The 25,802-nt window shown below is 33.6% G+C and overlaps 3 protein-coding genes and 1 long non-coding RNA gene across 5 annotated transcripts; 1 reads left to right on the top strand and 3 right to left on the bottom strand.

The window, feature by feature from the left end:
- Positions 1-614: 614 nt before the first annotated feature.
- LOC110601723 (1-aminocyclopropane-1-carboxylate oxidase homolog 1) lies at positions 615-2,047 on the bottom strand. The gene is made up of 3 exons (XM_021738985.2): positions 1,424-2,047; positions 1,028-1,349; positions 615-942 (listed from the first exon to the last, which is right to left on the bottom strand). Exons 1-3 carry the CDS (start codon positions 1,963-1,965, stop codon positions 682-684), a joined length of 1,125 nt encoding a protein of 374 aa, XP_021594677.1. The 5' UTR covers positions 1,966-2,047; the 3' UTR covers positions 615-681.
- A 4,332-nt stretch (positions 2,048-6,379) lies between these two features.
- On the bottom strand, positions 6,380-10,906 carry LOC110601714 (ethylene receptor 2). Of its 2 annotated transcripts, none has more exons than XM_021738971.2 (3): positions 10,339-10,906; positions 8,012-9,894; positions 6,380-7,489 (listed from the first exon to the last, which is right to left on the bottom strand). In XM_021738971.2, exons 2-3 carry the CDS (start codon positions 9,764-9,766, stop codon positions 6,947-6,949), a joined length of 2,298 nt encoding a protein of 765 aa, XP_021594663.1. In that variant the 5' UTR covers positions 9,767-9,894; positions 10,339-10,906; the 3' UTR covers positions 6,380-6,946. The 2 variants fall into 2 exon arrangements, with proteins under 2 accessions (XP_021594663.1, XP_021594664.1); XM_021738972.2 differs by lacking the exon at positions 10,339-10,906 and adding an exon at positions 9,993-10,318.
- A 9,710-nt stretch (positions 10,907-20,616) lies between these two features.
- Positions 20,617-21,267, bottom strand: LOC110601034 (transcriptional regulator SUPERMAN). Its single transcript, XM_021738017.1, has one exon. It carries the CDS (start codon positions 21,265-21,267, stop codon positions 20,617-20,619), a length of 651 nt encoding a protein of 216 aa, XP_021593709.1.
- A 982-nt stretch (positions 21,268-22,249) lies between these two features.
- On the top strand, positions 22,250-25,195 carry LOC110602596. The gene is made up of 3 exons (XR_002485995.2): positions 22,250-23,303; positions 23,392-23,461; positions 24,455-25,195. It is a non-coding gene; the product is annotated as an uncharacterized LOC110602596 (long non-coding RNA).
- Positions 25,196-25,802: the final 607 nt, after the last annotated feature.

Here is a 25,802-nt window from a genome sequence, read left to right as displayed (position 1 = left end):
CTTCTCACTTAGATATGCATTTTACCGTTAAAATCATATAATATGTTATTTAGTTATTTTTAACTATGTTCAAATAGTTGTGAAATCCTTCACTAGCTTAAAAGAATGCAAATAAATTGATCCTAGTGGCTATCCCATTTCTTTCTTATTCTCCTGTGCATCTTTCACTTTACTGATTTTCAAATACTCTCGTATTAAAGTCCATATCATCATCTCTTCTTTGTCAATGTGTAAAATACATTAGTGAAATGTTTGATCATCATTAAATAGTTGTGAAATCCTTAATTGACTTAAAAAGATGCAAATAAATTGATCTCAGTGCCTATCTCATTTCTTTCTCATTTTTCTATACATCTTTTACTTTTTTGATTTACTAATACTCTCACATTAAAGTCCAAATCAACACCTTTTCTTTTTGAATGTGTAAAAGACATCTCTGAAATATTTAGTTATCATCAAAGCAGCGTAATCACGTTTTATTGGTCTAAAATATTACACAAAGTTCTTACACTCTTTCTTCAAACGTAATAGAGCTCCAACTACTAAAAATTCACATCTTTCACTTCTGATAGTTCTTTTAGCTCCCCCCACTTCTGAAACCGAGTTTATTACAAATGCGACATACTTGACGATTACATAAAAAACCGCCATCGAGGCTTCAAAAGATATGGATCCAAGTTCCTAAACGAGCTTGAAATGTACGAGTGGAGATGTGCCATCCAGACCTTTGGAGATGTAAATTCTCCTGTACTCCTTCACATCTGTTTCTCTGTAAATCGGAGGATTTTCTTCTGACAACAATTCCTTAATTGGTCCATAAATTTCTGAGCTACCTCCTGTCTGAATGTGTGGCCTATAAAAACATGCCACCGAAATCCTTGGCCCAACTTTCTTAGCTAATACTCTGTGATTAGCACTAATAAACTTGTCATTGGAGATAAGCTGCACAAAAAAGAGACACGAAGATCTTTGCATTCTTGATTTAACAATAACAGCCATGACTAATTCCAAAGTGAATTTTACTTACCTGTAGAAGATCTCCAACATTTATTACCAGAGATCCGGGCAAGGGAGACACATCCACCCATTGGTCCTCATGAAGAACTTGGAGACCTCCTATTTCGTCTTGTAAAAGTATGGTGATGAAGGTACCATCTGTATGTTGGGTCGTGCCCATGGTGAACTCTGGTTCAGGACATGGTGGATAATAGTGACCTACAAACAGGAGGCCCTTAGCACAACCCATGTCCCTGAGGTGACAGGGACTGAGCCCCAAAGCCTGTGATAGCAACTCAAATAGGGTATTTGCCAATTTCATTACTTGGTTTGTGTATTCAATCACTTCGCCTCTGCAATTCCACATTCTCATCAAGTATACGAGTGACCTAAAATAAACTATGGCCTAGCAAATATCACAACATACCTGCAAACATCAGGCAATTCTTCAGAGCTGGGTGGATCAGGAGCCATGGAAGTAACAAAAGAATCCCTCCAATTGGCCGCACCAGCTTGATACAGATCAAAATTTGACACGTAATATACCTTTTTTGAGAGATCTCTTGTATAAAGTTGTTTCTTAGCTTCAGTGTCTTGCTCGTGAAATCTCCGAACTCCATTGAGGGTCTCATCCATGATATTAATTGGAATCCCATGATTGATTAGCTGAAAGAAACCCCACTTTTCGCATGCGTTTCGAACTCTGTCAATGATGTCTGCCTCGAAAGATGAAACTTCAAGGTTCCCCTTAAGGTCTATGACAGGAACGTTGTGCTGATCTGATGTAGTTTTTGAGCTATGCTGGAAAATAAACTGTTGACAGTTGAATATACGAGGAATCTTTGTTAAACCAGCATCTACAAGTCCCTTCACACCTGCTTTTGTATCATCAAAGGCTTTTAACTCGCTTTTCCTGTCATAATTGGACTGAGTTTCCATTTGAGTTTCGCTTGCCTTCGTGATCACCATTTGACTGTTAACTGCAACAATATCTGTTTTAATAAGAAAACATATCCAAACCTGCTAGTATTTGTGGTTATCCGACCAGTCAGTTTTTCGTCTCGGCTGAGTGGAAAAAATTAAATAACTTTTTATATTAAAATAATATTTCACATTTAATATTCAATATATGATTGATAAATGAAAAAATGTGCATGATATATTAAAACATTAATACAAACACTTAAATTGCGACCATGTTGGTGGACGCAAGCATGTTAGGTAATGGAACTGGTGACTTGGAGCCTCTTGGATTCTCCTAACCCTATAGCAAATATTGTTAAAAAAAAAAAAGGAGTAAATCAAATGCAGAGCAATTTGAAATCGTCGTCCAAGGAAGTGTAGACAAAGAAAATTAATTGCCCAATCAAATACGAGTTGAATTTGTTAAATTAAGCATATTGCGTGTGAGCTGAGCTAAATGTTATAGTTGAAAATTAATTTTGAATGAATGAAGTTTTGTTAATTTGTCACGTGGGTTTAACTAAGTTAAGTTATTATCTGACATAATTAAAAAATTAATTATTGCAATGGCAATGCTTTTGTTTTCACACTTGGGATTGGGATTGGATTTGGGAATCTCCTGGATCAATTAATATTAGTGGGCTTTGCCTAAATGTCACCAGGCCCAATATTGCTTGCTTCTCAATCTCATAGAGGCCAGGCCTCAGCTTTCTCTAGTATTCAATTGGGCAATTGGATCTCATGTCGATATAAATTGATCAAAACCACAATAGAAATATCAAATATTGTAATTAATATTTTAAAAATAGATATGAAGGAAATTTCTCTATGGCATTTTTCTTCCAACTCGAATCTCAAAGTGACTATAAAGCATAGTGCCAATAGACTTGAAAAGTCCCTTTTTTTTCTTCGTCTGTTACCCAAAAATAAAGTTTTTCTAAGTATGAATATAAGCTATTTCAGTAAACTACTCTAATAAAATTTACTTCATCCACCCATAAAAATATACTATTTTTTATTTGTTTTAAATTATAAATGAATTTTATATTTAAAAAATTATTTATTATTTTTTCCATCTCATAATTTTTATTTTTATTTTTATTTTTTTATTATTTTAAAATATTATATTTAATTTTGATTTGAGCTCTTTTAAAAAAAAAAAAGTTGTGTTTCCACCAAGTTACCCTGAAAAAGAACATTTTTTTCCAGCAATAAATAGCTATGGATTGAGAGAGACGGTGAATCCCAATATCACATCCCATCCAGTTTAATAATCAAGCTTAAAGATATTGTAATGCAAAGTAGTTAGCACTAATTAAAAAAAGTTTGATAATTATAGAATTATGATTAAAAAGAATGCAATAAAACAAAAAGGCATTATCCAGTGTCCCTTGATTTATATTTAATAATTACATTCTAAAATACTTTTCCCTCTTCAGAAGCTCAATAATAGCTTTCCATGTGACACATCATTGGATTTTATTATAACCATGATTATATCTTTTTTTTTAATACAGACCTTCAGGATTTATTTATTTATTTTCTTTTTGATAGTGGATATTTGAAGCAGCTATTGAGTTGACGAGGATGAAGATGCCATGCCTTCCTAATTGGCATACATATCGAATTATTAGATATATTTCGACTTGGCTTTGGTATATTGCATTTGTACCAACTTCATTGTCTGTAATATCTAAACTTTTAAGCTTTCCAATACAGTTTAAACTCACTTAATTAAAATATTTAATTTTATAATTTTATATATTCATGTTATTTAATATTTTTAATTAAAATTAAAAATAAATTAATTAATAATTTTTTATAAAACACAAAATATGAAATCAATAATCCATAGCAGAGGATCCAGTAAGCATTGAAGAGCGTAGATTAAGTGGTGAAGAGAACTACACTGCAATAGCTCTCAGGCAATAAAAAAAAAAAAAAGATGCTTCCAATCTTCATGGCCACCGCAAAAAGAGCACTCTGGTGGGACTGAATGAAGCCTACTATTAACCAAACTGGAAGTTGGAAGCTTTTCCTTTAAAAAGGACCAGAGGAAAATGGAGAACTTGGGAGGCAAAGGTAGCTTCCATAACTCCTTCTAGAAGGCAGCGGTTTGAGCATAAGAATTCGGTCCTGGTCCCCCTTCATCCTTAGGGGGGTGTTTTCTGAGGATGTCTCTGGCTATGTAGTAGCTAGATTTAACAGAATAGAAACCATGATTCGTATGGTGCCAAACCAGTCTGTCTTGTTGTCTGAATAAGCCAATAGGGATGGCCAGAATATTGTTCACTTCATCCGGATGGAAATTTGCATTCAAAGTATCCAAGCACCAAGAGTCAGATGAGTGATCAATGAGTTGTGAAGTTCAAAAAATCTTAGCATTATGGTCCTCTTTGACTAATAGATACGAAGCGAATGAGTTTGGTATCCATTTATCATGTTTACATGGGATAGATTCACCTTTTCCCACATGCCACTTATCCCCTTACTAAGGACCACCTCTCTCGCCCAAAGAATGCTCCTTCAGCCCATGACAGCTTGCTTCCCTCTCTAGCATTCATAAAGGATTTAAATGGGAAATATTTCACTTTCATGAGTCTAGATAGAAGAGATTGTGGATGAGTGAGGAGGTGTTAAAACAGCCACATTAAAGCTCTCCAATCGGTTTAATCGTTTCTTATTTCCAGTGTTTCCATGTAAAATCGTGACATTATGTGCATTAATCATGAAGTTAGTTAATCTAAAAAGGTTGTAAAATGCGTAGACAGCAAAATCCAAATTAATCAATTGGGTAACCTCAAATTTCTTCAATTATCTCCATTGAAGGTTAAAGCTATACATTGGTGTCCAGCTGCTCGCCTCAGCCTGCTTAATTTCCAGTTTCATTTGTTTATATAAGCAAAATTTTTAAAAATTACGTGCAGATGACACGCACTTCTGTCAATCAAATCTAAACTTAATAATTTTTTAAATCTAAATTAGTGTAAAAATATATAAACTCATCTCTCTGTGTCTTTGTCTGTCATAAAATATTTATTTTTTTATGTTCAAGTTGCTACAGGACTGTTTTAAGTCAATAGACAAGCTTTAATGTGGTAATATATTTGAGATACAGACCTCCTGCCACAAAAACTTTTTACATGAACAAAAAGAACACTTCTCACTCAATTTAAAAACCATTTCTTACAATTAAAAATAAATATTTTTTAAACTCCAATTACTAGGTTGTATTTATTATTATATTTTATATTGAACTAGAAATTTAATATGGTCCATGATTGTTTGCCGGTCTCCATGAGACACCTCTCATTGACAATTAATGCTTCCCATGTGTTATTCTAATGAAAGGCATCAACACTTTTTTTAAATGCTTCACTGTTTCAGAAACAACATTATTAGTACCAAATTAAATTTTATTAATATAATTTATCTACATATAAAATAAATAAATAAATAAATGAAGTATGCTTTTTGATTAAAAGGGGGTGGGTAGGACCCAGGAGAGTGACCTGAATAAAGTTCGTAAAAATAATGATGAACATACTAATTCACCAGCCTTTAAACTTTAACGTTGAACCTAATTGTTTCTTCTTTTTTTTTTAAAAAAAAAAAAAACAACCGTTGAACCTAATTAGTCATAATTCATTCTCAATGTGATCCGCTACCTAATGCCACTTCCCAGTAGAAGTGCATGAGAAATTTACAAGTCAAAAGTGGAGTAGTATTTTTAAAATTCTTTTCACCGACTTTCAAAAGAAAATTGTAAATTATTAAAAAGTTTGATTTTCGATTTGATAGATACAAATCTGAAATGCTTCCAATCTATTGGTCTGCCTTAGAGATCTTGAAAATACAATAAATTGTACGGTAAAAAATGTATAACCATTGCTGAAATCAATAAAGTGTTGAAAGCTCCAATTATTATTTATATTTAAGGAATAAGGATAATAGATACCTAAACCTAGCCCAAAGAGAAGTTGCTTCCTCCATATTACAATAAAGTTTCTATCTCTGGAAAACAAAGTTATATATTTTTTTAAGCTTTAAACCAAAACAGATTAGCCATTGATAAATTATGTTTAATAAAACGATTTATTATTATTATTATTATTATTTTTTATAAAGTTTCTGATGTAGATAATTATAGACCAAATCAGGTAGTTTCCTTGAACCAAAAAGAATACGTACACATTGAGATTCATGCATGGTTTAATTTATTACTATTATTTGTTTTTTGCTGTGATGAAACCCAGATAGAAATTATACATCTTGTTCTTGGCTTGACCCATACCACACCATTACTATAATTCCCCCACGTACAAATATCCTGCCTTTCCGGCAAAGGTGACGAATGAGCAAGGCACGTGAACATTCATTTCATCAGGCTACAGCTATCAAGTCTGCGAAACTCAAAAAATGCATGAAAACCCTTCCCATTAAACTTGTGGATATACATGTCCTTTAAGAAAATGATACATGCATATACCAACATATATAGACTATCAATTCCATGCACATCACCACTTTTCAATAAATAGTAATAATAATAATAACAATCATCTATTTGAAGCTGTTCTCCAATGCAATATCGCTTGTCTACAATATATGATGGTTGCCAGGTTTTAAATTCTAGCTCGCTATGTTCTGTTATTCACCTCTGCTCCAGGATGTGCAAGAAATACTACTGTTCCCTCTACCACTTGCACAACACTGTCTGATCACTTAAGAGCACAGATGAAGACAACTATGTGCATCTCTGTTTGCAATTATCATTATCATTAGGCAAGGAGCTAAGTTTGTATACCATTGTCACTCACTGTATACGAAATTGTTGTATACGTAAACATTTCTATGCTAGAAGGTTGGTGGGACTTTCACGAGGGAGGCCATTAATTTTAGCCATTTGGCCTAATTTTATCAGACCCCAAAACTGTTTCCCAAGAATCTTTCTACTGCAATCATATAACTTACGTAAAGAATGTCATCAGATAACTTTGTTTGCATGCACAAGCACCCTTCTAAGCTCATTAGCAATTCCTTGAAGCATAACTGGTTTCTGAATCACACCATTCATTCCAATCTCCAAACATCTGTCCCACATCTCTTCATCAGCACTTGCTGTTAGAGCAACAATTAATGGCCAACTACGGCTTCTGAACTTCCTGATTCTTGATGCAACTTCAAATCCATCTAATTCGGGCATCTGAAGATCCAACAGAACAATTTGGAAAGAAGATGTATTCAGCCCAATGATGCTAAGACATTCATATCCAGATGAAACAGTAGCAACACAGCAACCTAGCTTCTCAAGCAGTTTCCGGGTCACAGCTCTGTTCACATCATCTGCATCAGCTAACAAAACTTGCATGCCTCTGAAAAGAGAATTGGAATGTGGGTGGTCCAAAGAATCTACAGATTCAGATATGGCTATTGAAATAGATGGCCGAAGTTGAAATCGAAGAACAAGCCCCATGCTTTGAGGAAAACCTTGAGAGTCAGGGACTACCCAGATCTTCCCTTGCATCAACTGCAAATCATACGAAGATTTGAAACAGAATACATGCAAAAACTACCATATGCTCGCTTATGTGGTGCATTAGACAAATAAATTCTGGCTTGATCGTGTGACCAAGTAAAACTTTTCCAGGGATTGCATTTAAATGCACTCTATGCAATCAAAATAAATACACTAATAATATTTATTCCATAATTTGTTGAATAAAGGTTTGCAATTCCAAAATTCCCAATAGTCTTGCCCAATAATCATTATTATTATGCAGGTTAAATTATAAATTAGCTAACATTAGCAGCATTCCTAAAATGAAAAAAGGCCTAATATTCAATGAAACTATACATTAAGATTGTGCCCAAAGCAGATGTATTTGAAATGAGTTCAATGCACAGAAGGCATATTGATTAAGACCAGCTCGTTAATATCCAAGCCCAACAGTCACTCTTCTAAGGATCAGAAATTTTATATGCACCAAAAAACTGCAACAATGTGCCAAAAGTTTTCCATTAATGCAACATGCATAATTTATCTTGTTACCTGAACCAGCTTTTTGCAAATACTGAAGCTCAAGTCCTCATCAATTCCATCACTGGCATATCTCCTGCCACCAACCTGCATGACCGAACTTGAACCCTCTGATTCAGAACCATCATTGTTCACTGTGATTTCAAATCTGATATATACATCACCATCAGATGAGCTATGCCTCCAGGCTGACCATTTATGATCGTTCCTTTCCTGACTTCCATTCTCTAAGGAAAACCGAAGAAGCACAGACCCTCTTCTGTTAGTGCCATCCAGCAGGTTACCAACCATATGCAAAATCACTTGAAAAACCCTCCTCTCATCACCCAAGACATGATCAGGCAAGCATTTGTCAACCTCAATTGAAAAACCAAAGCCTCTACAAACACATAAGCACTTGGCAAGGCAAGCAACTTCTTTGATAGCAGCATGTAACCTGAAAGATCTCATCTCCAGTGGAAACCTTCCACTATCCTTTGTTGAAATTTCCATCACATCATTTATCAACGTTGATAGGACGTTGCTAGTCTTCATCATTGCATCAACAAGGATCCGTTGCTCAGTACTCAGATTACCGTCCTGCATCATTGAAATCAGGCCTAAAATGGAGTGCATAGGCCTCTTCATACCATCACTCATTACCTTCTGAAATGCTGTCCTAGCCTGGCTAGCCATCATTGCGTTCATTTTTGCCTGTTGCAAGGCTCGATTTTGTTCTTCCAACTTTTCCCTCATAAGCTGGGACTCTTCAAGAATTGCAGCATGGGAGAGAGCCACAGCCACCTGATCAGCTACCACTTTAACTATCTCTAGTTCTTGGTTGGTCCAAGATCTAGGCTGTCCCCCTGGAAGTACCAGTACCAATATTGCATAACAAGCCTGAATTACCTCAGGAGTTCCCCCTTTGAAATTGCAAACACGAAGCATTGGCATTCGAATTGCAGCAATAGGACCTGGCTCACTAGAGTCACCAATGCTTGCAGCAGCGATGGCTGATTCAGGCCTAAGTATGTTCACTCCATCACTTCCTTTAATCCTAGCAACATCGGGATCAGTAGTTGGTATCGGATAATTATCCATATCTGAGTAATTACCTCCATTCAACTCATGGGTCAAACTCATCTCTGTTCTCATCTCATTAGGCATCCACACTGCACAATTCTGCAAGCCCAGTGTCTTAGATAGCTCAACCAGAGTTGTATAAAGAATAGTATGCCTATCAAGTGATTTCCGAATCTCTTGAGTAAGCATACGAACATGCAATCCGGCTTCTCTCTGCTTCATTATAATCCCAACTTCACGGCCAAGATCCCAGGCCTTTTTCTTCAACATGAATTCTCTTACCTTCACTTTAAGAAGGAGAGGAATTAGAGTGAAGAGTGTAATAGCGGTGGCACATGAGACCAAGGCAGTTAAAATCTTGAAGACAGTGAGGGAAAGCATGAGCTGAAATGGATGAGGGCCATAGGTCCAGCCATTGAGCAAATGGGTCATTCCACAAAGAACAATGAAGGCAATGAACTCAAAAAGGACCCATTTGAACGGGACATTCGAGCAGCTAACGAAGTAAAGAAGCTCAATAGGGATCGAAAAATAGGCCACAGCAATTAAGAAATCACTCACTTTTTGGCAATCTAGAATGTTCTCTATGCTCCATAAACTGCCCTCATCGTCACAATTACACCGGGAAAACCCATTGTCGTTTGCAGATACTGATATTAGGAGCAAAGAGAGCAAGAGCAGCCCAGGAGCTAAAGGTTTTAACATTGCGGCCAAAATGGGCTGCAACCTCTATTTCAATCCATTTGTGGGATAACGTTAAAATCTTTCACGCGAGTTGCAGACCAGCCGCCTTCATCTTAAAATTGAACACCCTCATCTTCCATTCCGATCAACTGTAAATAGCTCAACAAAATTAATACTCCTTTTATATATTCTGAAAAAGAAATTAATTAGCAAAAATTTGGGGATCTAACGCCAAGTCGGATATTACAAGTACTATGAACTTTTAGCACACGTTCTCCTTCTTCTTCTTCGTTCTCTCTTTTCATCCGCACATATCTTTGTAAATATTATTAAATTAAGAAAAATGATACAGTAGCATGGAACACGACATTTTCCACAATCGAAAATAAAATAAACCTAAAAGATAAAAGGAAAGTAACAGACCACAAGCCAAGAGACCGCGCTTTTAATAATTGAAAAAAAAAAGATAAAAGAAAAATAGACTTGGCCAAGAAACAAGAAATTAAGTGGAACTAGGAAAGCCACCAATTTTCTGGTCTAAAAAACGGACCAAGAAAAATAAGAAATGCTGGACAAGGAGAGAAAATCCATACCTGCAAAACCCAGTTAGAAAAATCAAGCGACCCCCAGATCTTCTTTACTCCCTAGCATGCAGACTAGTAGTAAACAGCTCATATACAGAGAGAGATAGACAAGAAGAGCTGAAATCTCTCTTCAGTAACACATTCTCATCAGAAAGTAACGATCCAGGTACAACACCCCCTCGTACTTTATTGTTCTGCAGAACCAAAACCCTCCTACCAAACTCCTAGATTTAAAAGAAGAAAATAAATAAATAAGAAGACAGAATGACAGGTAATAATAATAGACCTAAAACCACCACCTGGTTTTACAGAAAGCGAAAAGAAAAAACAAGAGGAAGAAACAAAGAAACAGCATCCAAAGACGTGAAAGGAAGGTTTGTGAGTTAAAAGCAAAGGAACAAATAGAGAGAAAAGGAAAGGAAGGCAAATGAAGTTTCTCTCTCTGTGTTTTTCAAAATCGAAACAAGGGCAATGGATGCAGAAGGGAAGAGAAGAGAAGGAAAACTAAAAACGTGGAGGGTGTTTGTGTCCGCGCCGTTGTTTTGCAAGAAAGGGAAAGGGAGAGGACAGGACGTGGGACCCTATGGGATGAGATGGATATGATACATGAAGAGAACTTGGACGCTTTTTAAACCAAAACGTCCTCCTCACACCCAAAAAGATTTGTTTTATTTTTCTCTCTCTCTCCCAGGAAGACGTTTCTTTCTTTTCCCTTCCTTTCCTTTTTTTTTTTTAAAAAAAAAAATATTTTCTTTTCTTATACTAATAATAATAATAAGTCATATAAATAACTTATATTTTATCTCATAAAAAGGAGGTAATCTCTTTTCTTATTTTCTTTTACTTTTCTATATTGGTATCTGGTTTTATTTTAAAAAAAAAAATATTTCTCTAATCCATAAATTAATTATGTCTGCCTCGTGTCACTTGGATCTGCCCTCTGCTTTGACTTCTCCCACCTCCAACACTGGCGCGTCTGCCTAACCTCTTATTCCTATTACTCAACTTTAGCCCTATATAAATTTTAAAATGTTATGGATCAATTTATTATTTGTATTATTTTAAATATTATTAAAATAATAGTTTATGTACAAAAATTATCTCAATAATAATATTTAATCATAAATATTTATAAAAAATAAAATTATAGTAAAGTAATAAAATATATTAATTATGGTTAGGACAACTATGATTGCGTATAAAATATTAATTTCCTCATTTAAAATTAAGAATTCATGCTTTTATTATTTCTCTTAATACAAATTAAACTAGCTGAAGCAATAATAATTAATGAAATATTTAGTAACGGTGGGTGATAGAATTTAAATAAATAAAAAAATAAAGGGTCCGTACATGTGCCTGGCGTATGAAGCAAAACCAAATCTAGCTGAAGTTGGGTGGTGGAATAATAGTAAAAACGAATCTAAGAAGAGTCTTATAGCATTATAAAATTTCATTATTTGCTCCGCAAAACAAACATGCCATACCCACCTCATCAAAAAGCTCTACTAACACGCGCCTTGGATTTGTTTAACCAAACTGTATCTAAAGAGAAAAAAATCATGTCTATTTAAATTTAAAGTTTAAATATATGAATATGGTAAAATTATATTATATATCATTTATAGAGATAATAAATGGGTAAAGTACTCATAAAAATTAAATCATTCAAATTTTATTTATATTAATACTATTTAAATTTAATTAAAAATTAATTTAAATTATTAAAATTTGGTTAAGTAATTTAAAAGTTTTGTTGTTCCTTGGTTATAGGGGCAAGATTTGGTTAAGTAAAAAAATAATAAATTGATTTAAATTATTTTGATTTCACTTTCACAAATTAAATAGTAATAAATTATTTATTATTTTAAAATTTAAGTTAAAAATAGTTATAATTAAAATCAAGTATGAAATGAATTAAAAATAAGCCTTAAAAATTTAACTTTAATTCATATTTCCATATTGTATTTTAAATTTTAACTTTAAATTCTAAATTTAAACTAATTGCTTTAAAAAAAAATATACCAAACGAGTAAATGGGTACTCATTCTATTTATTTGATGTTAAAACTATTTTCATTTTAATTAGTATGAAAACAATATATTTAATTGACAAATATAAATGGATTTAATACAGTTTATCGATTAACTGGAAAAAGAAAATAAAAAAAGGTTTTTTTTTTGCAATTTTTCAGCTTTTTCTTTTTTAATTTTAAGTTTTTTTTTTTTTAATTTTGATAGGCTAAGAGTTAACCCATAATGCCTAAATTGATACCAATTTTAATAATTTTAATTTAAGTTTTATTCTATATTGAATTTTCAATGTGGAATCAACACCTTACCATACAATTTCTCGCAGGTTGATGTGCGCGTCCGCAACTTGATCCCTTGACAATCTTTATTCAACTTTAAAAAATCAAAGGAAAAAGAAAAACAAGTAACGTGGCCCACCACATGCTGGCTAAGTCACTATCCGCTACACGCGCTATTTTTTAATTTAATAACGCACCACACAAGAGGCGGTTCCATGAAACTATTAAAATAATAAATAAAACAATCAATTTAATAAAATTTAAATTTACCTAAATACATAATTTAGTCTACATCGAAAAATTCAGTTGAAAATTTTAATATTTAATATTTATAAAATTGTAACTGACGTAACATTTAAAATTTATCAAATATAATTATTAAATTCTTTAATTTTATATAGTATGTAATTTCTTAAAATTCAAAATGCATAATATTAAATAATTATATTTTTATATAAAACAAATATTAAAAATTAATAAAAAATAAAGATGCCAACCAATGATGTATATAAATACCATAAATCAAATTATTCTTTCAGAAAATTACATTTAAAATTATTTATCAAAATATTTTTTTATAATCATAAATAATATAAAATTAATCTATTAAAAAATAAAATATTTTCAATAAATATAAAATAAAAAATATTAAATCACTTTATAAATTATTTTTAATACAGTAAAATACAAGTTAAATATGGTTTTCTTGAGCACTAGTTTTTTTGACAACCGCCAGATATCATAGTATTTATGAACAGTTGTCATTAAGGAGAAACGGTTTCTTTGTCCAAATAAAATGCTTGCCAAGTGTGATTTTGTGGCTGACTCAGCAGCTTTGCACTTTTTTAATATATATTTTCTTTTAAAGCAATAAACTACATATATATATATAATTTTTTTTCCTGAATTTTATAATTTGATGGGCCATACCATATCCTAATGCAGAAAGGTATTTCCATAATCTGATTTTGATCATATGCATGCATGTATACTTGTTATACATAATTAAATAACGAACTTATTCATTTAATATTCAATTTAATTTTTTTTAAATAAAAATTTAAAATCAAAAAATAAAATTTAAAATTTTTCAGATTTATACTTACTATAGAGCAGATATGTGAGTGTAATATTTAATTTAATTATATTTATAATAAACTCATACAGTTTATTTATTTCATAAAAATATGAACTTACTTATAGTTTCATATTAATTAATAAACTATAATTAACATAGTTGAAGTAATGAAATTTAATTTAATTTAATTTAATTTTTTTCATAATGTTTAAAATTAATATGTTTATTTTCTAGGAGGGGAGCAGCGGAGACTATGGAGCGATGGATGTTGAAATGGATAAACAGGTGGACAACTGCCGTTTTCGCTGTCATTCACACGTCGCTTTTGTGTTTAAGACACATGCATTTCCAGGTAAGACAAAGTTTTTAATGCTCACTCCACCCTTCCTTTTATTCCATTTTCTTGCAGTTTTTTTAACGTTAAAGCAATTTCATTTTACCCATCGCTTTCTAACGTTCGCGATACTTAACTACGCTACATTTGTCTCACGGAAAACATATACATTTTTTTTTTAATTTAAAGCATTCAAAATATTTAATTAATAAAAAATATTTTATTAATTAAAAAATTAAATTATTTTAAAATAATTAACATTTTCTTTTTAAATTCTACATTTTAAATAGTTTATTAAAATGTCTATATATAAATATATTTTATTTTGAATTAAATTAAACAGTACAAAATAAATTATTTTATTAAAAAATATTTTTTTATAATGGCATGCGAAATTCATGTTGATTTTTCTGAATCTGAAAATATCTATTTCATTTTCAAAATATTTTAACTATAGCCATGTTTTAATTAATTTTCGAATTTTTATAGTGTAGATGTTTTTATTTGAAAATAAGGTAAATTAAAATTGGTCATTAATCAAGTTGGAAAAGGCAGGCAGGCAGGCAGGCAAGCAAGCAAGCAAGCATCTGGTTGGAGAAGCTCCATTTGTCTGAAAATTGTGGAGATATAGAAGAGGATAGGATCGCACATATTGGCATATCAAGAAGCCAATTATAACATTTGACTCATTACTTATTCTCAAATCAGTCATCTAAAATTAATTAATGGCTTTGTCGTGTCTGTATAATTATTCTCCCTTTGCTTTCCTTAATCTCTTAACTTCACATAGATGTGACATGAAATCCTCATTTCATTTAATTTTTAAGTGTCGAATTCGATCTCATCCCTGTGACCTTTAAGTGGATGGTGATTCTATACGGTAAAAAGTCAATGGTTTTGTCACCTTTAGATGCATAATTCCTTTTACTTTAATGAAGGCAGACAATGAAAAACGTGGGAAAGAGAAGAAATTCAGTCTGAAAATTTCTATACTTGCAGTGAAAAAGGGTTGGAGAGTGAATATGGACTCTGGAGTAAGAAAAATATCTTTCTTTTTGATACGCAACAAAATCAGTTTCTTTTCAGTAACAAGTAGTGGATGGAAATGAAAGTCAAGTTGTACCAAACCACTGTTAAAAAGATATTTCAATTCTGCTTTAATGCTAAAGTTAAGAAGAGAAGGTTCATCAATATCAAATCTTAACCAATAAATTAATTAGCTCTTCCATTCCTTGATAACCTCCTCAACTTGTTGGTCATGTACGATGTACATAGGAAATGTTGTTCAACTTGTCTTTTTCTTTCTTTCTTATTTTTTTCTCCTCATCATAATCCTGTGGGTTCGCCAAGAAAGACAGGATGATGATGTTTTTTATTTTTATTTTCCTTTTCTAAAATTTCAAAGCAAAAAATTGTGTAATTGTTAATTAATATGTATATTATTAAGGAGGCCAAGAAAATCTTGGATTAACTTACTATTTTTAGTAATCGACCAGAATAGAAGTAGGAGATTTTTCTTTGCCTTCTTATCTAATCCTTACTAGATTGGTTCATTTTCTCTTTTTTCTGGATCTAAAATATAGAGAACAATTTATTTTTGGATGAATGTTTACATTTGAGAATCAAGTTCCAATATAATTTTTGTTATTTGATGGTATTTAACTTTATAGGCTTCACCATCTTCAAAGGATATAGGCAAATCATATTTTCTCGAGAAGATTTTTAGCTAGATTCGAATATGTTGAATGAATATGAAAAGATGTATAAAGCAACTCTCTATCTCAATCATGCAATTATTTAATAAATAAGAAAAACCTTTAATCCATTAATAAGCAAGGTCTCATATGAAAAATGAAAAAATGCGTAAGATGAGAGGGAGGCAGAAGCAGGGAAAAGGACATGATTGTGTTGAGGCTTTAATGGAGTTGAAGGATATATGCATGGGATGCTTGAAACTTCTGCATTCGATTCCGACTCAGTGAAACAAAGTATGGGGGATTCAGGGGACACAAAGCATAATTGGGGTTACGAAAGTCAAGGTATTGGGCAAGAGACCACTCTTCCTTCCTTCCATTCCATGTGCTCTACACGCTAAGCAAACAGTGTCCTCTGCACACACCCACATGGCTCTTAACTATACATCCACATCTATTTTTGGATACACCCCATGTGTCTAAAGCACAAGGCCTCATATCTTTGCCTGCCCCACTTTTCATTGATCAGAACCCGTTTCTTACTCTAACATTGGCAAAAATAATTGAGAAAAATGAAAACTTGACAGTGAGTTTCAAGGGAGAGGCACAAATGCCTAGACCCTACAGAAAGGAGGATTGTCTTATTTAACCTCAAATGCTGTCTCCCTTAGTCTTGCCCTTAAGACTAGAAGGCCGGGTTCTGCGGAAGAGAAGCCTTTCCCCTAAACGAAGCAAAAGGAATAGTCCAAGTGAGAGTGACCCCTATGGTCCCTCAGATTTGATGTGTAATGGCAATTTTGTTGCCAAAGTTTCATTCATTTTATGGGAAGCTACTTTTTCTAATGCAGTATTGCTTCATACCTAATCAAGCATTCCTTTCTTCTTCTCTACCTAATCAATTCCCAGTTTTGTTTTTCCATCCGTTTCCCATGTTAATTAATTTGTTGGGTTTTTGCAACTGCGCGAACGAACCCATTTCCCATTTCAAAAAGATAAAAACAAAATGCGAGCCTTGTTTGGCCCAATTGAGCCAATACTCTACGTATAATTGATGGCCAGACCATTTTGGCCCAGTCACATCCGATTTTTTGATGGCCAGACCATTTTGGCCCATGTTGAATCAGATGTTTGTCCAATGCCATCTTTCTTTTCCAGAAAAGCTCTTCATAACCCTACTGGGATTAACATGAGTTGACATGTCTTGTCCTTTTGTTCTTCATTAATGCTCCTTCTAACAATTATCACACCTTCAGAATCGAGAAGCATTGAGGTATGGCTAGAAGCTTAGAACAATTTCCGGAAAATTCTCAGAGCCATCAACTCTGGCAAAAATACAACTGAAGTCATTATATCTGCAGGGTTAAATTGGTGTCCTCCTTTGTTCTTTCTTGCTAATTTAGTTAACCATTAATAAAATTTATTACTTAACTATAAAAAAAAAAACTCTGGCAAAAATCACCCTTCTAGTCCAATAATATAATTCTATGGTGCAAAACACCCATTAGCTAGTCACAGGTTTTTTCATTTTTAGTCAATCGAGCTTTAAGAAAAATCATGAGGATGGAGGTTACTTCCTCCTCTTCAAATTCTATCCCACATGCAATGAAGCCAAGGATTAATGCTTCATTCCAAACCCTCAAAGCCTGCTCTAACACTGTTAATATTTTCTATATGGTAATATTCGCAAATTCTGGATCCCCTCCACCATTGAATTTAGTATTTCAATTTCATTCTTCTGCCAACTCTTAAACAGAACCCAGTTCCAAATCCGAAGTATCTTTCCATAAATTCTATTATTATATTTTAATTATTTTATTGTCGTATAGAGAGGGGGCTTAGCAGAGAAATAATAATACTAAGCAAGGGCAGTTGGAGAGGACAAAGGAAGCGATAACTAATAAGGGGATAAAGCTATAGTGGTGGGGATGTGAGCATTGAGTTCAATCCCCACTGCCTCAGTTGCAATTAAGTCCACACCTTGGGTCCATTTTTTCAGTACTCATTTACAGAACTAATGATCAAATAAACATGTGGCTCTTTAATCATTAATCTCAACTTTTCTCACATGCTACGCTCTTACAACTACCTTATCATCCATCAATTTAATTCATGCGGCTTCTGTCCCACCTTAGATATACACCATGTTCTCATATACTTCTAAGAATGTAAATCTAGAATTTGGAAGATCTGCTGTCTATAGATGTAATGAAAGTTTTATCATAGATGCATGGCCTAAAGTAATGGAAAGCAAAGTTTCAAAAACTTCCCCATCCATTAATTCGGTGGGTTAACAAGTGAAGGGAAAACCTCCAAAACCCATAAATGTTCTTCCTCTCAAATCAAATGATCATTTGAAAAATCTCTAAACTCCAACAACCTCCTTCTACATATATAGCTTAAGGCAATGCACAAGGAAAGGGAAAAATGAAAGCAAGATAGTGATGTGCTCCGAGTCTGATCCTTAAATCAAAGTATGTTTTCTGCCATGCCTTTCTCTCTTCACTTTCACCAAAATAAGAACTTGGTAGCTTCTCCTCTATTCTAATTGTTTCTACTCTTTTCTCTATGTTTTCACCATCCAATTGTGGGGACCCTTTGCAAATGATCCCCTCGAGTTTTCTTTTAGGTCCTATGCATGTTGGAGTTAGCTTTGAGCTAAAATTTCAGGAATTAATGGAGTTCTCCAAATATAATTTGCAGGCCATCACTTGAAACTTCGCAAAACAGATGAACCCAATAGGTAGCAGTACTAGTTTTAGCTGTGTCCTATAGCCCCGGCCCTTTTTAGGTATAAAATGTGTCCTTTCTCTGTTACTTCAACATATATATCGCAATCTCTATGGTCAAGGCACTGACCTGACCCTTAAGATGAAGTCAGCTTTATCAGAAGGTATACTTGATGCATGGTTCTACCATGCCAAAGATTTATTTTCTTAAGCCAAAAAAAACCCGAGTAGAGGTTTTTTATTATATTTTTTAATTTTCTTAGTAATTCTTATATGCATCTCATTGTATACTAGAGGCCAATAAAAAAAAAATGATATATTAATTAAAGTTATGGTAGCTTTTATAATTAACCTTAAAATAATAAAATCGTATTATATTGGACATACAATTTTTTTTTTTTTTGATAAATTCATAATCCAAAAACCTGTGTATTGTACATGTAATGATAATAACATGATGTACGTGCAGTCCTGGCCTCTTGAGGATTATACTCGATCAAATTTCAGTGTCTGAGTTAATTGAGGTAGAGTTAATTTGTACATGCATGGCTGTACAATAATCCTCAAAATATGCAAGTCATTAATTAATTTTTATTATTATTCTTTTTATATAAAAATTAGAGATAAAATATCCATATATTTTATTTTATTCGTATTGAAGTCGTTTATAAAAATGAAAGGTTTCAAGTTTAAAGATGGAGTGAGGTCACTGTAGCAAAGTTGGTTTTGTACCAACTCTCATTTTGAGAAAAAAGAGGACGGGGGGTGGCTTGTAAGGATGTGTGCCCTTGACTAAGAACCATAATAGGAAATGGCTTGAGTGTGTGAGTTGTGTGGAATGCTTTGAAATGACCAAAACCTCACATTCTGTTTAAGGAAAAGCAATCATACCATTTGACAACCAGACATCGTCGGGAACATGCAAACTATCAGATTTTGGGGAAAGCATCCAAAGACTCTCTCCCAAAAACACAAACAAAACTCACCTATCACTGTATATCATCTCATGGGTGTATTATAGCTACTAGGTATCATATCATCTCATGAATTGTTTATATATATTTCTCTCCGGCCCCTTCTGTTCGTATGATCTAACCTTTCGTCTTCATTAATTATTTCACTCATGCAGCATATGTGTTGGAACTTGGTTCCAATAATGATATGCCATCATGATTGAAATAATATAATGCATATATAACTTTAACTGAATGTCTAGAAAATGGCTTCCCAAAAGACCAGGGAAGTCAATTTGCTTCATCTTCTGTGGCGTTATATAGGCTTCCCCCTTATTTTTCAAATCATCACTTCCTGTGTCTGAAATCATATTGAGATTTCTCGGTTTATGGAATTGTATATTATCTAACTAAATTAGAAATCAAACAAGAATATTTGGAGGTCAAACGGTCATGATTTGATTTTTATTGTTTCGTCATACATTTACCAAGCTACATCAAATCATGCTGCGCAGGTTTTTGTTTAATATAACATAATCTAATCATGCAGTCTCACTTCTAATATTATGGATATCTATGTTGGTAACTAACCAGCAAGTTGAAAGCTAATCACGCTCTTATATTTAGGCTGCTAGCTAGGCCTAGAACACGAAGACCTTGTTATATTATTTTATTATTCATGTTCGTTAACCTCTTAGCAATAAACGAAACGATCTTGGTTGCCAAAAAGAGATTACATTTTCCATTTGTTTTAAAATTTAAGCCAAGAAGTGTTTTTAATTTTTAAGTTGTTAAGTCACAGTAAACCTACCAAGAACTTAACTAGCATGATGAAGAAAAAAAGAACAAAAAAAAAGGCGTTCTTTCCCTCGATGAAAAATCTAGACAAATGTACATGATATAACACTGAGCAAAGGAAAGTGGATTAACATTACATGCTAAATGTAGTTCAAGGTAGATTAGATAATTAAAGAACACCTTCTTAGTTCCAAATCTGAAAAGCAGTTCATAGTTTTCAACGTTAATTTGATTTCTAAACGTTTTTTTTTATAAATAATTAATTTCTAAACGTTAATGCCGCTTATAACGATCAGGAATTTGGTGCAACAGCTCAAAAAAAGGCTTCGATCTTTAGGAATACGTACATACGTGTTACTGGTGGTGCTGAAAAATCTGCATATTAAACTTCGTTTAAGAGTATCCCAATCGAAGTTCTAAGTCCAAATCCTCTTTGGATCCACTAAGACCAATCTCCAAATCTAACCTCAAAATCTCTGCTTTCTTCAAGAACTTGCACCCCCCTTCTCGTGTGAAACCATCAGATAAGAAAGCATTTCGGGGTTTTGTTAAATCCGAGCTTTTGGGGCTTAAATGGTCATGGGATAAACTATCATCCATAGCCCATTTCTTGGTTTCGCTAGAAGAAGCAAAAGATGGCGACGATAATACAGAAAGACCACGAGGGGGAGTAGCAGCAGCCGAGGAAGGTAATGTACAAGTGAATGGAGGGGATTTACTAGGGTTAGGGTTAGGGTTAACGTTAAGGTTGAGAATAGGACCATCCCTCGGCGGTGACTGTCTCAACCTGGCTCTGTCTCTCCTATGAACATTCATGTGGCCACCAAGAGCCTGAGCAGATCTGAATTCCCTTTTGCAGAAGCTACAGGTGTAAGATCTCGGAGGCCATGAAAAACCACTAAGATAATCTTCTCCACAGCTCTGGCTGTTATAGTTCCATGAACATTTAAGCTTGTTATTACTCTGTATGTTGTTGCTGCTGCTACTGGTTCTGCTGCCAATAGTATGGTCTTTCAAGCTATTGCTCATGCTGTTCCTCTTCATGGATTCTCTGGTTCAGTGAGATCTACCAAGGTAAAAAAGACAACAAAAGCCTAACCCATTACGTCAATTTATAAGGCACATCTGAAAATTTAAGAGTTCTGAGACTAGAAAAGAAAGAGATACGAGTGAGAGAGAATTTGAAAGAAAACTGATCATACCAGAGATGTGTGACTGTCGATGATATAAAAGTGGGTTTTTGGTCTTAAAAGGAGAGGAGTATTGGTAAGTAAACTTGCAGCGAATTAAGGCCCATCAAATTCTGAAACAGAAGCTGAGGCAAATGCCCTATAAGTTTTAGTCACCGCTTACCATAAGTAGAACCTCAGCCTGCCAGGCATGCCATTTTGCCAAATCTAGCAGACTCTATTGGATGTAGTTTTCACTTCCCTTAAATTATTTCCACGTACTATCATGTCTTGTGCAACAGTTGTAAAGAAACTGGAGTGATAATGAGTAGACGGCTACACTCAGGTTGATAATTTATGTAGGTATATAATTGGTCAAATTTTTAGGACTTGATTTTCAGCCAATCTGTTCCTGCCATTAAACCAAGCTCACATGACGTGGGATGGTGTTATCAGAACTCTATAAAGGACAGAAGCAGGGGAATTATAAAAACAAGAGGGAATGCGCCCTAAAATTTATGTCTATGTCCCACAGTGCTTACGTGTCATCAAAAGCCTAATTAAATTGGTAATACAAGTTATCATCGTGGCCTTCACTCGGACAAAAAGCAGTTGCATTCGAGTAACAAATGCCTGGATCTATTCAAATATAATTAAAATTTTTAAATTAAAAATAATTTTTATAATTTCAAATATGTGAAATACATTAGACTAATTCATTAATAATAATAATAATAATAATAATAATAATAATAATAGTTAGATATACAACTACTGAATTTTTTTACATTTTTTTTTATTTTACAACTACTTAAATTTCTGATCCGTAGCATCCGGGGTGCGAAAGAGCAAAGCAAACAAGCTACTAGCCACCACTCTTTCTTTCTCTCTCTATATGTGTTCCTTGCTCGCTTGCTTGCGCTGTATCTTCTCCCAAATAAAAATTAGATTTTTTCTTGTATTTAGTAAAATGACAAATCGTTCTATATATATTTTGTGTGTTTTTTTTTTTTGTACATTTTTGCTCGGTGTTTTAGGGTTTGGCTTGATCGGGGTTTTGGGATTTTTCTTGTGAATTCGATCTCAAGTTTCTGGTCCCTGATTGTGAAGGGTTTTAACTAGCGTGCGTTTAATGCCATAGGGTATATGGATTGCTATTTTTTTAAAACGCGTTTTAACATTATTTACTCTTTTCCCAATCAGTTTTATTTTTTTTCGCTTGAGTTTTTTCTTTGTATTTTATTGAGAGATTGGGATTTATTGAAATTGGTTTTATTTTTTTGCATTTCCTCCTACATTTGGTATTGGGATTAACGTTTAATTTAGTTAAGTTGAGTAGTTGTACATCCAAAATGTGTAACCTGTTACACTTTCAGCATAAATGCTTGCAAACTTGCAATATAACATGATAAAATTGAAGATATTGACAAATGGACGCTGGTTTGCTCCCTTCTGTTGCAGAATATATGTTTTGTACCCCTAATTTTGTGATTACTTCCTCCTTTTCTTTCCTCATTTTTACAAAGTGATATTTGTTTAATTTGTTGTGAATTAATTTTACTTGACCTAGGGCCAAAACCTTCTGAGTTGTATGGAAAACATGGAAAGATAGAGAAATTTTTGTTAATTTGTTGTGAACTAATTTTTCTCAATTGTAGGGCCAAAACCTTCTGAGTTGTATGGAAAATACACATGGAAGATAGAGAAACTTTCACAGATTAACAAAAGAGAACTTTCTAGTAATGCATTTGAGGTCGGCGGCTACAAATGGTATGGCTTTGCATGTGTTTGTTTTCTCATGCATTCCGTTATTTGGTCTGCATTATGCACCTTGGTTGCTGAAAGTCACTGTTACGTGGAAATGCTGCCTTTTGTTTCTTTGTGTTGCCAACCGTGACAAACTTCTTCCAGGTTTGATATTAATTAATAAGTTTGAAAATTGCATTTCTTCATTCTTTCTGATGTAATTATGTACTTTTCTGTTTTTATTGCGAGCCAGGTTGGAGTCATTTTGCCCAGTGTTCTTTAGTGTTTTGGGCTACACGATGCTCCGAATGCTGTTAGTTATGGTATATTCTGCTTACTTCTTATAATTATGAAAATTCTCAGGAGTTTGCATTAGTGGTATCATTTGCTTGACTGTGTCATTTCATTTTCCTTCTCGTTCTTTTTTTTTTAAAAAAAAATTTATAGTTGAGGCTGTTGAATGATAAAGTAAAGTGATTGTAACTATGCCAATTTCTCTTCTAAACTGAACTTGGCTTAGTAATTAGGTATCCATCTGCTTTTCTTTCTCCTTCTGGACCCCTCTCCCTTACCTTCCTCTTTCACTTTCTGGGCATGCCAATATGGATCGTTATGATTTATTTTCAGTTAATAACTTCAGGATTTTATGTTGTGCATTTCTGCAGCTGAGGACCTTCTTGAAGAACTTGCTCTTATTAGAATTCTTTTGCTCTGTTTTAAGATTAATGTTGGCAAAACAATTTAATATCATTATTTTTGTATTTTCATTTTTCTGGTGAAATGACCTTGAAGTGTCACTTTCTGTAAAGTGGAGATCAATTCAATATCTGTTATCAAAATTACTACAAGATATTGGCACCTATGTTGGTTTCAATTTTGCTTTCCTTATATCATGTCTGCTATGGCCATTTAAGTGTCTGGTCACCTGTCTTGTGAATGTATATTAATTTGTCAAACATGTTGCATGGTAAATGTCAATAAGTGAGCGGTCTTTAATTTTGAATTGTTGCTGTTGCCATGCCGAGTCAGAACCATGTGGGCCTTCCAGGCCGAGTTCACTTATATAATGTTGGCAGACGGTCAAGGTATTGTATCTTTTAATTTGAAATCGTTCAAATGTTTGAACAATTATTACTAATTCCATCTATTCTACATGCCACATGAAGAAATCTTTGTGTTTCTGTGGTTATTCTATGATATTGTCTTCTACTTTCTTTGACTGTGGTTTGAAAATCTGGCCGTGCTTAGGAGGCTGGATTTATTATTCTGGTTAGCATATAGAGTAACTAGATGACGGGCAATTTCAAATTTTGCAGCTTTCGTGCTTTCTGGTTGGGAATGGATCCAAATGCTCGCCGCCGAATGTCTAGGGCGAAACTGATGTAATTCTGAAAGTAGTTGTAAAGCATTTCTTTATAGCGAAGGAGGTCACATCTACTTTGGTAATGGATTCCTTGTATAGTGGATTGAAGGCTCTTGAAGGCCAAACTAAGAGCAAGAAGGGAAGGGTGAAATTGTTGGACACTGAAGAAATGCCAGCTCCAATTGTTCGTGTGGAGAAAGATATGTTTGTATTGGTGGATGATGTTCTGCTACTGCTTGAGGGGGCTGCCATGGAACCATTACCTCCAAAAGACGAAAAGGGGCTACAGAATCGTACAAAGGTGGGTTGGGTTAGGACATCAGTATTTATGCTGAACTCTTTGTGATAGATTCTACTTATATACATTGGTGGCTAGTGGAGGGATCCAGTTATATACTGGGTTTAAGTTGTCTGATGCAATTAAATAAATGTTACTACCAGTCAGTATTTACTTGTGTTGCATTTCAGCTGTAGAATGACCTTTTAGCTATTCGGCACTTTAGCTCATGCAGTATGTAAATCTTTATCAACTTTGTTGGCTTTGTTTACAAGTATTAAACTTCAATGCCATGCTATTACAAGCGGTAGGTTAGTCTTTTCATTCCTGTATTAGTGTGCGGATTATGTTAAGTGAAGTAATGGGTTTTCCCATATGTTTGAATTGTAATTCATTAATTAAGATTGTAGAGTGATTTTGCTTCATTGCTACTAGAATGAATTAAAGTAAATACTTTTATGGATTAGGAATTTTGTTCTCAATGTAACACATTATTTCTTCTCCTGTTAATATCTTTTAGTGTTGATTTATTGGGTAGCTTGTATCAATCTAAGGTTGATAACGTCACCATATGAATTTTCAGAGCAATACACCAACCATCGGTAACCATCGGTTCCACTAACTCTCTTCGAAATATTAAATAGAAATATTAAATACACGTGCAAAAAGACTATTCAATAGGATATAGGCAAATCGGTTTTGCAATAATTAGATAACTAACAGTCGTCTGATATACCTTCGTCCAAATTTATGGAACGTAAAGTAGGGAATCAATGTATAAATATCCCTAAACCAACCTCTCTCAACAGGTTCTTAGTGAAATTCTCTCGAGCTTTCAGAATTTTCTCTTTCTCTCATAGGTCAATCTCTCTAGAAAGTTAATCTCTCTAAAAAATACTTATAGAAGAACTCCCAAAATACATGCTCTCTGGAAATTCTTTTGAATACTTTATTTATTTTCCCTTTATATTAATAAATTTCTGGTGGACTCTCTTTTCTTATCTTACAAGTCTCTTTTCTCAAG

This window comes from Manihot esculenta, chromosome 15 (assembly GCF_001659605.2).
Source record: "Manihot esculenta cultivar AM560-2 chromosome 15, M.esculenta_v8, whole genome shotgun sequence".
NCBI lineage: Eukaryota > Viridiplantae > Streptophyta > Magnoliopsida > Malpighiales > Euphorbiaceae > Manihot > Manihot esculenta.
Note: the sequence above shows the minus strand (reverse complement) of the source record. Positions and strands in the feature narration are given on the sequence as shown.

What these genes read in the sequence shown, in the direction of transcription:
- LOC110601723 (XM_021738985.2), bottom strand. Translation starts at nt 1,965, where the DNA reads ATGGTGATCACGAAGGCAAGCGAAACTCAAATGGAAACTCAGTCCAAT. An exon ending in GAATTGCCTGATGTTTGCAG is followed by an intron (nt 1,350 to 1,423) that starts GTATGTTGTGAT and finishes GTGGAATTGCAG; the next exon opens with AGGCGAAGTGATTGAATACA. An exon ending in ATGTTGGAGATCTTCTACAG is followed by an intron (nt 943 to 1,027) that starts GTAAGTAAAATT and finishes TTTTTTGTGCAG; the next exon opens with CTTATCTCCAATGACAAGTT.
- LOC110601714 (XM_021738971.2), bottom strand. Translation starts at nt 9,766, where the DNA reads ATGTTAAAACCTTTAGCTCCTGGGCTGCTCTTGCTCTCTTTGCTCCTA. An exon ending in TTTGCAAAAAGCTGGTTCAG is followed by an intron (nt 7,490 to 8,011) that starts GTAACAAGATAA and finishes TATGATTTGCAG; the next exon opens with TTGATGCAAGGGAAGATCTG.
- LOC110601034 (XM_021738017.1), bottom strand. Translation starts at nt 21,267, where the DNA reads ATGAAGAGGAACAGCATGAGCAATAGCTTGAAAGACCATACTATTGGC.